This window comes from Lolium perenne, chromosome 1 (assembly GCF_019359855.2).
Source record: "Lolium perenne isolate Kyuss_39 chromosome 1, Kyuss_2.0, whole genome shotgun sequence".
Taxonomy (NCBI): domain Eukaryota; kingdom Viridiplantae; phylum Streptophyta; class Magnoliopsida; order Poales; family Poaceae; genus Lolium; species Lolium perenne.
This window is the reverse complement of record NC_067244.2, coordinates 269725840-269742423: the sequence shown is the minus strand read 5'-3', so window position 1 is coordinate 269742423 and position 16584 is coordinate 269725840. Positions and strand designations below refer to the sequence as shown.

Genomic DNA, 16584 nt, shown 5'->3' with positions numbered 1-16584 from the left:
TCTCAAGCTGCTACTTCTGCTTTGTTGAAAGATTTGCATCATGAGTTTGCTCTCAAAGATCTTGGAGACTTGCACTATTTTCTGGGTATTGAAGTTCACAAGATGGATGACGGTATTCTCCTCAATCAAACAAAGTATGCTCAGGACATTCTCACACGTGTTGGTATGACAGACTGCACTGGTGTTACAACACCATTGTCTTCTTCTGAGAAGATTACTGCTCATCAGGGGAATTTATTGGGGCCAGATGATAGCACCAATTACAGGAGTATGGTTGGTGCCTTACAATATCTTACTCTCACTCGGCCAGATATCTCGTTTTGCGATTAATAAAGTCTGTCAATATCTTCATGCTCCCACCACAGTACACTGGACTGCTGCTAAGCGTATTCTTCGCTATGTCAAGCATACTCTTACGGTTGGGCTCACATTTTCCAAGTCTCCGTCCATGTTGGTTAGTGCCTTCTCCGATGCGGACTGGGCAGGGTCTCTTGATGATCGTCGGTCCACAGGGGGATTTGCTGTGTTTTTTGGACCGAATTTAATTTCTTGGAGTGCTAAAAAGCAAGCTACTGTGTCAAGATCAAACACTGAAGCAGAGTATAAGTCAGTAGCCAATGCTACAGCTGAGATGATCTGGGTTCAGTCTTTGCTCACAGAGTTGGGAGTTAAGTTGACACAAAGACCATGTTTGTGGTGTGATAATATGGGAGCTACGTATCTATCTGCAAATCCAGTTTTTCATGCAAGAGCAAAACACATAGAGATTGATTTTCACTTTGTCAGAGAGCGTGTGATGAGGCGACAATTGGAAGTCAGATTTATTTCTTCTAAAGATCAGGTTGCAGATGGGTTTACGAAAGCACTTCCGGTTCAAGCATTTGAAAATTTTAAACATAATCTCAACTTAGGAAAGTTGTGATTAAGGGAGGGTGTTAGATAACGTAATCGCTTGTGATACGTTTAGCTTATGTTAGTTGTAATAGGACTCAAGTTACCTAGTCCTATACGTTGTATCTAGCACCGACCTATGTCAGCATATAAATAAACGAGAACAGGGACTCGATGTGTATCCGAGTAGCCCAGACTACCTGATCAGATTATTCGTTTTACACCCCTGATTGCCGGCATCACCTGAGCCCTCCAGATCATGAAGTTCTCACCGGTTAGCTTTTCAGAAACCGACTCGCCGAGCGAACCGGCGGGCGCCATGGCCGACGAGGACGACGAGGCTTCAAAGCTCATGGCAACCTAGATGCGATTGAAGAAGAATCGCTCTGATACCATATGAAAGTAACTCACGATATTGTGGTTGTCGATCTAGCCTCTAGGGCCTCGACGTGACATATATATATATTGGACATACAGATTACATCCTATACAAGTAGGACTCGGTACACAACGTACCGACTATGTACTCTCCTAAGTACAACAATACAACTCGTTTAACAGCCTCAACTCGGCGGAATGGATGAACGGGTCGGTGAGGCCCAACTTCCTGGACTTCCAGGGGCTCGACTTCGAGGCGGCGTTCGGGCTCAGGAGGGCTTACAGCGAGGGAGACATCCAGGTATGATATGATCGATGATACTTTTCTTTTCACTCTTGCACTGCACTACACAAAACCACACGGATATGGAATTATTGTGACAAGCACTGGCTGGCTCTTGTTGTATCTCAAATGAAGAGCCCAGCTGTCGACAAAAGGGACGCCAAGTACAAAAACCGAACCAGAAAGGCATTGCTTTTGCACTGCACTGGACAAAGCTTGCTGTAGATGTAGTTGAGTTGTGTGCTTTTGCGCAAGAGAAAAGGCGGTTAAGCAAAGCTATGAACATGGTGCTAGCTAGCTACTGATGTGATGTGATTTCAGATGTTACTAATTCTGCCCAAAGCAAACTCTCCCATTAATGACCTGGGCTCCCCTTTAGCTCATACAGGGGAGGCATATACCTACTGTGCACACACCTACCATGTTACTTTTTAAAATTACTACTTAATATAACTTGTAAGATATTAGTATGTATTTTCCAATTTACACGCTTGCGTGAAGTATTCCGCACTGGTAGATAAATGACATGTCATTCGGATATGTGTTTAGGTAGGATTATCATGCATGTAAAGTTCGTTTTTTGTCATATTGCAGGCCTACTATTGGTTACTTAATAGAAATTTTACATTTTTGTTAAAGAATCTTAGTGCCAATACCCCTAGGCCCGGGAATTCAGGAAATGTTGAGATGCTTCAGGCTTGTGACCATCAGCGACCTGAAAACAGAGGAAAGGAAGCAGAAGCTCTCCAGGTACAGGAAGAAGAAGATCAAGAGAAACTTTGGCAGAAAGATCAAGGTATGCAAAGACTGTTTTCTTCCTAGTTTTATACAAAGAAGCAATGAAGGTTTGCAAAATGCAAGATAAGTGAGTAATAAAATGTTTGCAATTCTCTGTCGCAGTACGCCTGCAGGAAGGTTCTGGCAGACAGCCAGCCAAGGGTGCGAGGGCGGTTCGCTAAGATGGATGACGGCGACATGCTCAAGCCGAGGAATTAGCAAGTAGATAATGGAAGGCCGCTGCAAAGCCAAGCCTGCAAGGAAGAAGGAAGATAAGACTGCATGCAAGGGGATTAAGCCGCTGCCGAGCTGCCAGCATGCTCGGCGGCTTCTAGAAGCTTCTAGGTGACCTTCTAGGATGGCTCCCGTGCCGCGCAGCTGCCCGTCGGAATTAATTTTAGTTCGCTTCATCGATCCGCTCCGTCGGGCGGCATGCATTTTCTATTCGGTTTTGCTATGTCTCAGTCAACTGAGATTTTATTAAGTCTAAGCCAATTACAAAAAAGTGCTGGAGTTGCACTTTTCTGTTAAAAAAATGCAATTGCACTTATCTGCCAGAAATGTGCAACTGGACCGAGTTGCACTTTTCTTTAAACTGCAGTTGCACTTTTCTGAGTTGACTGAGACTTAAGAAATCTCAGTCAACTTAGACATAGACACACCCTTTTCTATTTCCCGTGTAATAATATGATGATCCTTTTGGCTGCAAGAGAGTGGAGAGCAGCTCCTCTAGCTAGCTAGGCTCCTCTGGTGTACAAAGGCTTTGAAGATGGTAATAATAATAAAACTCGGCTCCTCTCTTGCCACCCATGTAATAATCTTAATAGTCTTATTAATCTTACTACTAGTGTTATTATGATTGCTGAGCTGACCTTCTCATAAAGTAAACTGTGGTTTGCTGTCAAGAAGAAGAGAGTTTTCTCTTCCATCCTCAGACTTCAGCCACAAGTTGTGATGACCTATCTACCTAAAAAACAAATTGACCTATCAGTTTCAAGGCCCTAGCATTCAACGGTGTAAGCCTCAAAGCAAAACTAGCCTTGCAAAATTCTGCCCTATTACACTTGGCGTCGGCCAAGCTTACTCTGAAGTTCCATAGATCCAAAACCATCCCGGTGAAAATCGCATCTTCGAAGACTCCCCCCCTCCCCCCCACACACCCAGGAACGAAAACGGAAGCAAAAAATGGACATCCCGGGCTACAGTGACTAAAGGAAAAGTTCAACATCCAAATCAAGTTGGAGGAGAATAGTTCAAAATAAGGAACATCCATCCAAATCAAGTTGGAGGAAGGAGATAGTTTGATTTAGACGTTACGATTGCTCGGTGCAGGGTCTACTACATTTCCAGGTTCTCCCTCCGTTCTAAAATAAGTGTATTAACTTTTTCTACAAAATGGTTCTAGTACATCCGTATCTAGATAAATCTGAGACACTTATTTTAGTATATAGAGAGTACAAATTTTTTTTCGTTCGGACCAAATCAGAGGTCACTAGAGTTCGCTACTTTATCACACTTTTTTTTGAAACGGGCTTTATTACACTGTAGAGTCGATTCATATGGTAGGTGTTTGACATTGTTTATTTTGATACACCCTTCTATATAGTTGGTGAACGAGTATGATATTTGGCGTAATGCGGCGGATATATTATTAGGCCTCTCGGACGAACGAGTATAAAAAGGGTACAAGTTTTGAAGGCTAAGAAGGCTCTACCAGAGATGTGGTAGGTTCAGACAACAGAATCCTAGACTACCAAATACAAGTAACCGAATAGATCTCTTAACACTTGGTGAAAGTTTGGAGTAGAATTTAACTTTGAGAAATACTTATATACACTACATTTTGGCATAGAGGGAACTGAACATTCAGTTACGCACTTGGGTAGATTTGACAGTCTGAATAAATGTAGCAGTAACTGAAATCATTTTTCAGTAAGTTCCAAACCTGTACTCGTGCTTTGAAGTGATGCTTTATCGAGTCTCAAATTGTTTGTAAAAAATAAAGCAGAGAATCATTTTCAGGTTACCAACTTCTGTATTAAAAATCTCATCGAACAACCTACTTCCCACCGATTCAGTTCTAGATTTTACAATAGTACCAAGTTCTCAAGTGAGACGCATCAATCGGAGCGGTGGTCCACAGCTCCCATCTGATGGAAATTAAGCGTTATTGTTTCTGGGATTGACAAGGCCAAGTGATGGAGGTGGTGGAGAGTAGTCCGGGCGGCCAAGTGATAAAGCGATGGTGGCGTCACTTGGACTGGTCAAGCCAATTGCATGCACTGTGAATGAATGCATAGAAGAAGAGTTAGCCTAGCATTTCCTTTTCTCCCGCGAAGAAAAGAAGAGCCAAAGCCATGGCTTCGATGCACGCGTCCCATCTCTTCCTCCTCCCCGTCTTCCTCCTCCTCACCGCCGGCGGGGTTTCGGCCCGCACTTCGTCCCTCATCAGGTCGACGTGCGCCGCCGTGGCCAAGTCCGTGGTGTCCACGCCCTACCCATACTGCATCCTAACGCTGTCGGCCAACCCTGCCGCCGCGTCAGCCACGGACGCCCGCGGTCTCGCCGCCGCCGTGCATCGCCGGCCTCATCGCCGCCGCGCCCGCACCGCGCCCCCTGCCTCCTCGCTAGCTACATCACTTGGCGTCTTACTGATACTGGCTTGACAGTGATTAAGTTGGTTTTGTGCAAGAGATCCTTTTCCAAAATACAAGGGCGAGCTTCCTTAGGCCATTGTTTTAAGTGCATTTCAGTACATTTTGTTTGTAAAAAGTTTGTCAAATTTAAGAAAATTTTACTTAATACAAAAGCTTAGCGAGGGCTTATTCAGGGACTGAGGAAGTACATGTTCATAGTTTTTTTCTTTTCTAAAATCTTGGTCCAACTTTATATAGTTTGGCTTTTTTCTAAGGCCCTATTTATTAGAACGAGAGACTGAATATTAGCTCCTCTAACTAGGCTCCTCTGGTGTACAAAGGCTTGAAGATGTTTTTTTTAAAGCACTTTATTGATCAGCAAACTGTTGTTACATCGTTGATGGGCATAGGTATAAAATCTAGGGAGTTCATCGACCCAGATACAATTTGAACCAGAATGAAAAGCATTCTTAGTAATCAAACTTCTGGGACACTCTCTTGCCAGCCATGGAATAATCTTTTAATCTTGCTACTAGTATCATTACCAATACATCTCTGTTCTTTCTATGATTCCTGAAGCTGACCTTCTGATAAAGTAAATTGTGCTTGCTGTCAAGAAGAAGAGTCTTTCGCTTTCATCTTCAGCTACTACAAACAAATTGACCATCTTTCTCGATGCCTCCTCAAATTTGAACAGTCCACACCACAAAGCAAAACCAGCTGTTATATTATATACTTGGCATCTTATGATCGCCACCTACAAGCTTTCTCAAGTTTGATATATTCACAGCTATCAAGATTTCTATTGACAGATCGGTTACAAGTAGGACTTGGTGTAATTTGTAAATATCAACAGCAAGTAATTTGTAAATATCAACAGCAAACATTGTGTATTTGGAGCTTGGATACATTTTTGTTTTGTTTTGTTTCACGTGAGAAGTCAGTGGTAAAAGTACAACTTTATTTTCTCCCATCCTGGAGCCCCAAAAAACATCTCACAATCACTCACCCAGGAACGAAAAAGAAAGGAAAACATAGACATCAGGTTACAGTTGCAGAAGAAGTGCAGGGAATGTAGGCCAAAAATGGAGAATAGATCAAAAATAAAGGACATCCTTCCAGATCAAGTGGCTGAAAACGATAGTTCGATGTAAACATCACGATTGCTCAATGCACGATCTACATTCCAAGGTAAGTACAATTCCTTTTCATCAGGACTTACTGCATCGAGCACAAGGGACAAAAGCTCAGCGGTCGCAGCCAGCGTTATTACACTCAGCCATGGTCTAGATGGCGATTATGGAAAGGGAGTGGACTTCTGTTTGTTCTTCCGAACACGGTTGATTCACTCATTAGTTCACGCCATAAACCCACTTCTCCTCGTTGCTGGTGTAAGAGACCAGCTCCTTGGGCGTAAACCAGAGCGCGATCTCATCCTTGGCTGTCTCTGGGCCGTCGCTCCCATGAATAATGTTTCTGATGTTCAGGTGACAGTGTGAGTAGAAACACAGACATTTAAGAAATGCAGAATCAAGTTTATTTCAGTGTGTCTCAATCTTTCTAATCGACAAGACTACAACTAAACAGCGACGGTAGGAATCAAATAATGCATGATTAGATGCAAGGTGGGCATACAAGGTTGATGCGCGGAAATTCTGAATACTGGGTCATTGCTAGGCCTACTGAACAGAGAATGAGGTGTACCTTCCAACAACAACAGCGAGATCTCCCCTGATGGTTCCTGGCTCAGACTTCTGTGGGTCCGTGGCACCAATCAGTTTCCGGCCGTACTTGATAACACCCTCTCCTTCCCAAACCTTCAGATATACGGAACAGATAAATATATCACTATTTGCCATCAAGAGCAGAGGGTAATTTTATTTGTGTACAGAAATGGAGGACTTGATTACCATGGCAAGTACAGGGCCAGAGCTAAGGAAGTCACACAATCCACTGAAGAAAGGTCTTTCCTTGAGATCATGGTAGTGCTTCTCGGCGAATTCCTTGGATGGAACCACCAGCTTGATGGCAACAAGCTTGAATCCTTTCCTCTCAAATCGGGACACTATCTCAGAAATCTGTCTCAGAAGAGAAAAGAGAGACATCCATCATGATACTATAGGAAATTAACGACATGCATATGCAAAAAAAGACTAAACATTACAAACTAGTGTGTGCTGCATATTTTCTTTCCGACGGGTCATGATGGGCTCCATTTCTTTTCTGAGGGAACTGAGGAGCTGCATATTTTTCTTTTTGAGGGATCCTGATGGGCTGTATATTTTAATTTTGGGGGAGCATGATGGGCTGCATATTTTGTATTTGAGGTATCGTGTGGGCTGCATATTTTTTTATTTGAGCTAGTGTGATGGGCTCTGCATATTTTCCCTTTCAGGGTTTAGTGATGGGGTGCATTTTGTCTTTTTGAGGGTGTTGTGATGGGCTGCACTTTTAAATTTGAGGTATTGTGAGTTTGTGATGCACGGCATGGTAAAAGTAGATCTGCATGTCAGTCTGACTGTAACTAGAAGATACCTAACACTACCAACAAACAAACCCGACACCATAATGGGCCAGTACAACCAAGCCCTGTTAGCCTAAATATAATCTTGTCATGGTGTGACCTGCATACGTAGGTTGAGTGCATGCTATAGTGTGAATAGCACACATAGGTTGTGCGGTTGCTGTGTGTGAGAACAGGGCACATGAGTTGTGTGCAGTTGTCTTCAAGTTGGCTTTGACTAGCAGTCTCCAAGTTGGATTTGACTAGTAGAAGCCAACTAGACATTAGTTGTCTAGGTCGGTTACTTAGCACCAACTTAAAGCCTCTATATAAGGAGAGGCACCCCATATGGAGAGTAAGTTGTAAGCCAAGATGTAGCATATGTTGCTATATAATAGTGAAAGAGCATTTGTTGCTCAAGCAAGTTTCTCCCCTGTTCTCCTTGCTCATGTGTGTGCCCACTAAGAATGAGCTGAGAGATTGAGAGAAGGCTGCACCCAACATTTAGTATGGGTAGGAGCTAACAATTGGTATCAGAGCCTCATGGTTCGGGGCCATGGCAAGCGGTGAGTCTGCGGCGAACCCGGCGGATGTGGAGGCGGCGCGTTGTGACGTCGTGCGCACGGCGGCATGGAGGCGCTGCACAGCGGTATGGAGGCTGCGGCGGCCGTGGCGCAGCGGCCTCATACCAGCACTAGAGCACCGGGTTGGGAGACGTCAGGCGATCGTCGAAAAGCCGCGACACCACCACCTCCCTAGCAGCGGCGTGCGTCCGCAACCCCTCCTCCGGCAAACGAGCGACGGCGATCGCCAAGTCGGGGACGGAGCAGGGTGCGACACGGCAGGGGTCGAGGTCGTGGTACAGCGGGAGGTGATCCGCGAGATGACTAACGGCGGAGGCGGCGGTACGAGCCTCGTCTTCCCGATGCTCAAGCGCGAGACTACACCAATCGGGCCATGGTGATGGAGGTGAACTGCGGGCGGCATCGCTCCGGGGACGCGATCGAGGACGCCGCGATCTCGGCAAGAGGACAAGCAGGCATTGGCGGCACTGCTCCGCATCTAGGTTGTACGTGGCCATGGCGGGTGTTCCGGGTGGAGGCTTGAGAGGCAACGACGATGGTGGTGACCAAGGTTTGGTTGCGGCAAGGTCATGTTAGTCGGCTCCGTTCCGGCGTGTCCGAATGTCTTCGTGGTGGTGTCCTCTTGCTGCGAAGTCGAAGCTGCCCTCGGGCGGTGTACGATGACCTTCGAGGGGCAGTCCGGTGAAGGCCTTTTTCGGCACTTATCTTGCGCATCCCCTCTCCGAGGCTCGTCTTCAGAATCGGAGCTGCCGGTCTCTCCTCGAAGAGCCATCTGTTTGGCATAGGCCGACTTGAGCTTCTTAGCTTTTGTGGGTAGCCAGGGTGGCTAGGTGTGCCCGTGGCGGGTGTGCCCAGCTTGTATGTATCCGGTCCACGTCGTGCGTCTGAGCGCGTTGGTGATCTGTTGAAGGCCTGCGGCGTTGTGCGCGTTGGAGCGCGTTGTGCGTGTGGCCGGTATTTGCGGATCAAGCAGCCAAGTGTGCGTCTCAAGATGAAGTGGCAGGAAGAAGTTGCGGCGTTGGTCGCCTTGAACAAGGAGATCCTGGAGACGAGGAAGAAGATGACAAGATTAGGGGGGTGATTGTTAGCCTAAATATAATCTTGTCATGGTGTGACCTGCATACGTAGGTTGAGTGCATGCTATAGTGTGAATAGCACACATAGGTTGTGCGGTTGCTGTGTGTGAGAACAGGGCACATGAGTTGTGTGCAGTTGTCTTCAAGTTGGCTTTGACTAGCAGTCTCCAAGTTGGATTTGACTAGTAGAAGCCAACTAGACATTAGTTGTCTAGGTCGGTTACTTAGCACCAACTTAAAGCCTCTATATAAGGAGAGGCACCCCATATGGAGAGTAAGTTGTAAGCCAAGATGTAGCATATGTTGCTATATAATAGTGAAAGAGCATTTGTTGCTCAAGCAAGTTTCTCCCCTGTTCTCCTTGCTCATGTGTGTGCCCACTAAGAATGAGCTGAGAGATTGAGAGAAGGCTGCACCCAACATTTAGTATGGGTAGGAGCTAACAAGCCCCCTACATACACTACCGAACTAAGGAAAATGTGCAATCCAACAAGACAGATGGAAAAGAGAAAATTATGCTGTATTAGAAATTTGTCCCAGAGAAAAAAGAGACATCCATCATGACACTATAGTGAAATACTAGAATATATATATAGAGACGAGACTAAACAGTACAAGCTTACGATGGGCTTCATGGTAAAACTAGATTTGCATATCAGCCTACCGGTAACTGGATACTATGTGTGGCATTATTATCAGACCAACTTTATGAGCCATAATGCATCAGTGCATCCTGCCCACCTACTGATGATACTATCTAATTAAGGAAAAGGTCCAGAAGCTTGATGGCAACAAGCTTGTATCCCTTTCTATCAAATCGGGACACTATCTCAGAAACCTGTCCCAAGAGAGAAACCAGAAGACACATACATCATGATCCTATAGGAAACTAAACAGTGCAAACTAGTGATGGGCTGCATATGTTCCTTTTGATGTACTACTGTGATGGGCTGCATATTCTGTACTCTTGCAAATCTCATCACCGCGACAGACAGCGGTGATGAGATTTGCAAGAGTACAGAATAATGGGTAGCCGAGAACAGATCTCAAGGCCAATGCGTGTGCGTGAAACATAATACGCAAACATGTCTAGTCGGCCAATGGGATCACCATGATTAGTTGTTCAGGTGGAGCCAAAGATGGATCTTGAAGACAACGTCCGTGCACAGAATAGAATATATATGGGTATATGTATAGCCCGCCAATGCTATGAAACGTCATTCAGCTGATCTACGTGTCCAATTTTCTGTTATAATATGTCAAAGAAGATAGTAAACACTGTGGTAGGAAGAGACTGATAACTCGTAAGCAGATGAGAAGAGATGTGAGATGTGGGCTGGTCGGTACTCACGAGTCCTCTCTGGACGCCGTCGGGCTTGATGGCGATGAAGGTGCGCTCCAGCTGCAGAGGGAGAGCGTGAGGGCTGGCTTAGTTACACATTGCATTTGCATTCCTATCGATTGAAGGGAATGACAGTAGGGTAGAATAAGAAGAGAAGGGATGTGGGAGGGAGGGAGGGTACCTCGGCCGCATGCACCTCCTGATCCTGGAGCATGTAGGCTGCATCCAATAGTAAAGGAAACCAATACTACATGATGAGTACTGATAAGAGCGCGACAGACAGCAGTGGGGATTTGCAAGGTGTTAGATGCTAGAAACGAGAGGACTGACCAGCGGCGGGTATGCCGGCGATCCACCCGTACCGGTGGGCGGCGTTGGCGGCGCCGGAGGCCTTGGTGTGGTAGGAGTAGGCGGCGGGGAGCCTGGTCCTGCCGATGTTGGTGAGCGTGGCGAGCGCGGCGTTCCTCCCATCTGCAACAGCGAGTGAAAACCAAGATCGAAATTTGAATCCCTGGTGCGATCTGATCTGGTGCTGTTTGGAGCGAAATGGGTAGCGCCTGACAGACTGACCAGCGAGGACGGAGGAGCGGGCGGCGGAGGAGGAGGAGGCGAGGAGGGACCTGGCGGCCTTGCAGGCGGACTGGTACATCTTGGAAGAGCTCATGGCTGCGAGAGGTGGAGGGCCGGGCGAGAGCGAGAGCGAGAGCGAGATGGGGGTTCGTTTAAAGGCAGCGAGCGAGCGAGTGGCAAGCAAAGAATTGAATCGCTTGGTTGGTTGGTTGCTTTGCTTCAGATCTGATCTGAATCTGATGCGCCTCGCCCTCGAGTCGAGCGGTGGTTGGCGCACCTGTTGCTTATTTACCCCTTTGCCCCTCCCCTTCCATCGGTCGCACCGTCATGACTGGTTCCCTTGTTAGGACGATGATCTCAGTAGTGCCAGAATGAACATCTCAACAACACAGCATTGCTCACTCAGTTTCACTTCACACAAATGAAAACAACTACCAAACGCAACTGCAAATTCAGCCCACCTGATATATATAACTATGTGCTCATTGCAACACCGACAATAGTAACAACGAATTTGTATATTCTGCACAACTATACTCGTCAACACTTCATTCCTACCCTCCTCATATCATTCTGCACACGCTTCTCTCACCTGCCGCTCTACTATACTTTACTTACAATGCATGCACATTTGAAATCCATCACCATGCGGCCACTCTCCAGCTGACAGCATAATAATACCCAAATCCTAGCACAGAAACCTACAGTGTACACATCACCATGATCCGCTAGTCTTGCTCTTAAGCTCCTCATCGGCGTCGCTCCGCAATGTGCAGCCACTCCTTACTGCTCGCACCCACGAATCCACCTGTCAAATTGCAACTTGTATCACCCACTTTCTCTACGGACAGATCCCCTCAAAAGCTATCTGCGGTTAGGTTCAGAGAAGAAAACCATGCCGGTTTGCTTACCTGTATCTCGCAGTTGCTCGAGCACTCGAACCTCAGGCCCGCCCGGGTCAGTATGTAGAACGCGTGCCGGGTCTTCCCGTCCTCCGGCACAAAGTTTGGAAGCTCTCCTACGTCCACCACGTCACGCAGCATGGTGGACTCCAGAGGGCTCAGGTCTGAAGAAAAAATGCAACATTACTTCCCTCTCAGCCAGCCTTTAAATTCAGGTCACCGGTATGACAAAAAAAACATGATGGCAAGGGAAATGCGATTTTAAGAGGTGTATGTATCGGCCAAATATGCTGCTGCCTATTTCGTCTGGCCAACGATGGATACTTCCAACGTTTTCGTTTTGCTTACCTGTAGACTTGAGGTAGTAGTATATGCACTGCCCCTGCAGGACGACGAAGCGAGGGAGCCAGTCATCCACCTCCGCGTCATCTATGATGGGTGGCTCCCCTGGAAGCTGACTCCATCTCTATACGCATCAACAAATATTACTTTTAGTCATCAGTCCATTGAACAAAGCTATTTGGGGGCAATCACAAGTGCAGTGGTTTGTCACGTACACTTCTGATATAAAGGTACCCGCAGAGACGAGCGTATCTCAAGACCTCGTCGATGTTTTCCAACCTGGAATGCAACGCTATATTGATCAATCAAATCTGACACACAAAAAAACACTGAATATATAGGATTTCATTCAGCTGAAAATCATGCCCATGTTCATTTTCCACACGAACAAACGATGAAACTAAATACTGAATACTGAACGAAGGGGGTATTCAGTCATACCGAGCTTTTAACTGGGACTCCCTCTCATCGGCATCAGCTATTTCGCTCCGTAATGACTCTACCTCAGCTCTGGTCAGTTCGATCTGATAACAGTGAAAAATGCTAGTGTCATAACACAGTGTTCACAATACAGGACAGAAGCAGAGATCGTATAATTTCTGTACTGGGAACTTACGAACCTTGTCGTCGTCCTCGTTGCTGGAAGACCACCTAAGGCGAGGGATCGACAGCAGCTGCAGAAGCGATGCGGCTCCCATGACTCGTTTCGGGGTCCAAGAACGTCTGCGGGAAGGACTGCATACACGGCAATTACATCATTTCATTACGCCCATAAAAGAGGTCTGGAAAATAAATCGAATCCAGCCACAGCTTGTTTTTCCATCAGAAGTATCACCTTGGGGAAGGATTCATGTTGCTCGTACTCGTGGACAGGCCGTCAGCGGCAGCATCCATGGGTTCTGTCCGTGGCGAGAAGTGGTGTGGGAAGACCTCTATTCTTCCATAAACATCATCCATCCAAGGGTGTGAGTGCTAGAAGAAACGCATAGCGTCTGTTTAATACAGATGTATATGTATTAAGAGTCGTAAAATTAAGTTGATACTGAAGTTGTTGTACTAGTACACTAGATGTTCAGTTCAACACATTCGATAATGAATGCAAATTGGGGTCTCAAGAAATACGCCAGGAATCAATTAGAGGTCGAAAGTAGCTTAATTGTAAGAAACTCCGGTATCACCATTTTTTAGGTGTTTATTCTTGGAATAAATCACTCTTATGCACCTAGAGTGGTCTAAAAAAGTATTTATCAACACTACTTATTCAGTGTTCATGCATACTAAAAAGATATGGTTATGGGTGCATGTATAGAAGCTACTAGTAGTTGATGATAACAGGGGCGGAGCTGGAGGAAAATTTTCCCTGATGCATGTTCAAGCAAGCTGCCTTTGGTAGCTGAATTAATACCTCCATGATGCACATTTTTCTGGCTAACCTGATGCATCGCCTTAGCTTGATCATATGAGTACTAGTACAAAAAATCGTGGCATGCATGTGCATCAGGGTAAGCCCAAAGACCTCCACCCTTGGATGATAATAGCACAAGTGGAGATGATAGAGCAAGTGCTAGCAGAAATGTAAAGTAGTATCTGTTTAGTACAATGTAAACTAGTTGTAAAGCAAGTTGATATTGGACAAGTGCTTTTACTAGTACATTAGAGTAGGCTAATGGAGCAGTATTGGTTATTCAGTGCAAAACATGAAATACGCCAAGAATCGATTAGAAGTGGCAAGGTAGCAACAACCAGCGTCGAATTTCTTAACTATAAGAGACTCCAATATCAGTGTGTTTCAGGCGTTTACATTTTCAGGATATTCACTGCTGCGGTATGCCAGGCCGGCCTAGAGTAGTCTGGAGAAGGTGTTTACCAGCACTAGTTAATTACTCGGTGTTACGCCTGGATGTACCATGTACTAAGAGAATATGGGTATGGATGCATACATATACTAGTACAAGCTAGCTAGCAGTTGACGATGACAATAGCATAATAAAGTGAGATGAGAAAGCAAGATGCTAGCAGAAACGCATGGCGTCTGTTTAATACTCCCTACACAGTGTGTTTCAAAACTAAGAGTCGTGAAATTAATCAAAATTGATGCTCAAAGTGCTCTGCTAGTAGTGCACTATATGTATCTGTTATTGAGTCAACGGAAATTAGGAAGCTTGCTAAGTTAGTTGCTGTGTTTACGGGGAGTAGCAGACTCGGACGCGACTGGGAGCTGGTCTCCTCAGGTTGACGCCATGAAGAGTGAGGTCTAAATTACGAATTAGTGGAAGCTGAATCTAACAGACAGTCGATAGCCGGAGCGAATCGATCCGCGACCTATCAGAGCAAGTCGATTCGGCGGTAGAGAAACCGAGGGAGGGAGGAAGCTAAAGATAGGGACGGAACGAACCTGACCAGCTGATAGCGGGGGCAGGGCAGGTAACCGGCGGCGTTCCTCGGTCTGCTGCGCTTCGATTGGATTCGACGGCAGGGGCGGGGGCAGGTAGCCGGCGGGCGTCGCTCTGCGCGTGAGGAAAGTTGTGGGGGTTGCCTTGCTTGCTGGTGGGGGACTGCGTGCGGAGTAGGAGGAAGAAGAAGACGACGATGGCAGGTCGGAGTCGGACACGGCCAGCGAGACCACGTTCGTTTCGTTTCGTTTTCGGAACCGTGCACGTGTTGTATTGGGCTCACGCTGGCCCGTCCAGGCCCACTTTTACATTAACATATTAGGTATTTTTTGCATGCATGTATTGCGTGATATATTATCTATCATATCTTTATTGTTGGCAGTTTAAGAAATACTCAGATGCAGGATCACTTACAAGTTGTAGGACTAAAACAAGATAATGGAAATGAGTCCCTTCGTGCTCGATCAAGGACATATGGAGGGTTGACTTAAATACGAGACTAATGGTAATGGAAACGCATCTAGTTTAGATAGAGATGGGTTACTTTGGATTCAAACTTTCCAAAGTGCATAGGTTTTGTAATCCTTGTATTGCACGGAAAATCATATAAATTGTTGGCTTGATTGTGCTATCTAGGGCACATATATCACATTATTTTTTTATTTATAGGAATTTAATATGGCAACTCGGTCATGCATGCAGCCCACTCACCTGGGATTCCTTCTGGGTTTTAAACATTAAAATATCTTATCTCTTGAACTGTAATTCGATATTCAGAACCATTTTTACTATTATCTTTTCCGCAACGAGATTTTGGAAAATAAACCCCATGTTGATATATTTTAACAATATTTTTTCGTCCCTAGTAGCCAGATTATACTTGCTTGGTCAGCAGTTTAGCCCAAGATAATTGTCACGACAAAGTCCCATGATTGCCAGTTTTTAAACTTCCAGCAAATAGAAATCTATTCGTGTTTAGAATTAATGGATCAAATACACGCTCTCTGGACATGTAGATCATTTCTATAACAACAACAACAAAAAAAACATGTAAACTTACCTCGTAACTATGTAGAATTTGATTGGTAACAGTTAACTAGTAACCTAGTAGCTGTAGTATTATAACCTAGCAATTGATGTCGAAACAAAAGTTCCGCCAAAACATATTAAGATGGGATCTTATTCTAAAGCCCTCGTTATATGAACCCAGCTATGAAAACAGATCGTCAATTAAATTAACGATTTACAGTATATGTATTGATTTTTCGGATGCGAAAAAGGTTCCATGCATCATCTGAGTGTTAATTCAGCGGCCCTTTAAGGGTCGGATGCTAACTATCACCCATGTTTGCAGAAAAGCTTTGCAAGGCACAAGCCTTTGTTAGAATTTCTTTGAAACCCACTTTTGTTTCTCTGTACAGAGACACACAACAACTGGTTGCATACTCTCTTGGTTCCATAAAACAACCCTATGTTTCTACGAATAAGAAGCAAGCATTTTTCTGAAGATTTAACTTTTTTAAAAAAAATAGCCTGACTATATGATGATTATTTGATATAAAACTGGTATCACTAGAACATGGTTTTCAGAATGAATCTGGCGGTACCAATTCTATGTAACATAATTGGCAAACAATTTCTCAAATTTTAGGTCAAAATAAAATCTCAAAAATCATGTGAGCCTTTTTTCATTGGAATGCAGGAAATAAAGTTTAGCATACATTTAAGTTTTTTGAAATTTGACATTTTTTCCAGACTAAAAGATGAACTTCTATGGTAGTAAACCAATATAAATTTATCCGGTACAAAATAATTTATAGAGTGTGTTTACGAAATATTACGAATATTGATACTTTCTTGTATAAATTTGGTCAAATGTAACATTTTTTCTTTTGGCAAGATTTAAA

The 16584-nt window shown here is 44.9% G+C and overlaps 2 protein-coding genes across 5 annotated transcripts; both read right to left on the bottom strand.

The window, feature by feature from the left end:
* Positions 1 to 6058: 6058 nt before the first annotated feature.
* LOC139835064 (nucleoside diphosphate kinase 3-like) lies at positions 6059 to 11219 on the bottom strand. Its single transcript, XM_071825047.1, has 7 exons — positions 11041 to 11219; positions 10801 to 10941; positions 10652 to 10689; positions 10480 to 10530; positions 6876 to 7043; positions 6670 to 6782; positions 6059 to 6441 (listed from the first exon to the last, which is right to left on the bottom strand). The coding sequence occupies exons 1-7, from the start codon at positions 11132 to 11134 to the stop codon at positions 6318 to 6320; spliced, it is 729 nt and encodes a 242-aa protein (XP_071681148.1). The 5' UTR covers positions 11135 to 11219; the 3' UTR covers positions 6059 to 6317.
* Positions 11220 to 11476: 257 nt separating this feature from the next.
* Positions 11477 to 14886, bottom strand: LOC127340705 (uncharacterized). Of its 4 annotated transcripts, none has more exons than XM_071825045.1 (8): positions 14680 to 14886; positions 13120 to 13256; positions 12905 to 13019; positions 12726 to 12808; positions 12500 to 12563; positions 12291 to 12408; positions 11952 to 12106; positions 11477 to 11848 (listed from the first exon to the last, which is right to left on the bottom strand). In XM_071825045.1, exons 2-8 carry the CDS (start codon positions 13239 to 13241, stop codon positions 11756 to 11758), a joined length of 750 nt encoding a protein of 249 aa, XP_071681146.1. In that variant the 5' UTR covers positions 13242 to 13256; positions 14680 to 14886; the 3' UTR covers positions 11477 to 11755. The 4 variants fall into 4 exon arrangements, with proteins under 4 accessions (XP_071681146.1, XP_071681145.1, XP_071681147.1 ...); XM_071825044.1 differs by having other exon boundaries at positions 13120 to 13276; positions 14685 to 14886; XM_071825046.1 differs by having other exon boundaries at positions 14685 to 14886.
* Positions 14887 to 16584: the final 1698 nt, after the last annotated feature.

Bases quoted from the DNA above. Each gene is read 5' to 3' on its own strand.
- LOC127340705 (XM_071825045.1), bottom strand. From the start codon at position 13,241: ATGGATGATGTTTATGGAAGAATAGAGGTCTTCCCACACCACTTCTCG. The intron at 12,107-12,290 runs GTAAGCAAAACG...TTTTTTCTTCAG, and splicing joins CTACTACCTCAAGTCTACAG to ACCTGAGCCCTCTGGAGTCC. The intron at 11,849-11,951 runs GTAAGCAAACCG...GCAATTTGACAG, and splicing joins CGAGCAACTGCGAGATACAG to GTGGATTCGTGGGTGCGAGC.
- LOC139835064 (XM_071825047.1), bottom strand. From the start codon at position 11,134: ATGAGCTCTTCCAAGATGTACCAGTCCGCCTGCAAGGCCGCCAGGTCC. The intron at 10,690-10,800 runs GTCAGTCCTCTC...TATTGGATGCAG, and splicing joins CGCCGGCATACCCGCCGCTG to CCTACATGCTCCAGGATCAG. The intron at 6,442-6,669 runs GTACACCTCATT...CCTGAACATCAG, and splicing joins CTCGCTGTTGTTGTTGGAAG to AAACATTATTCATGGGAGCG.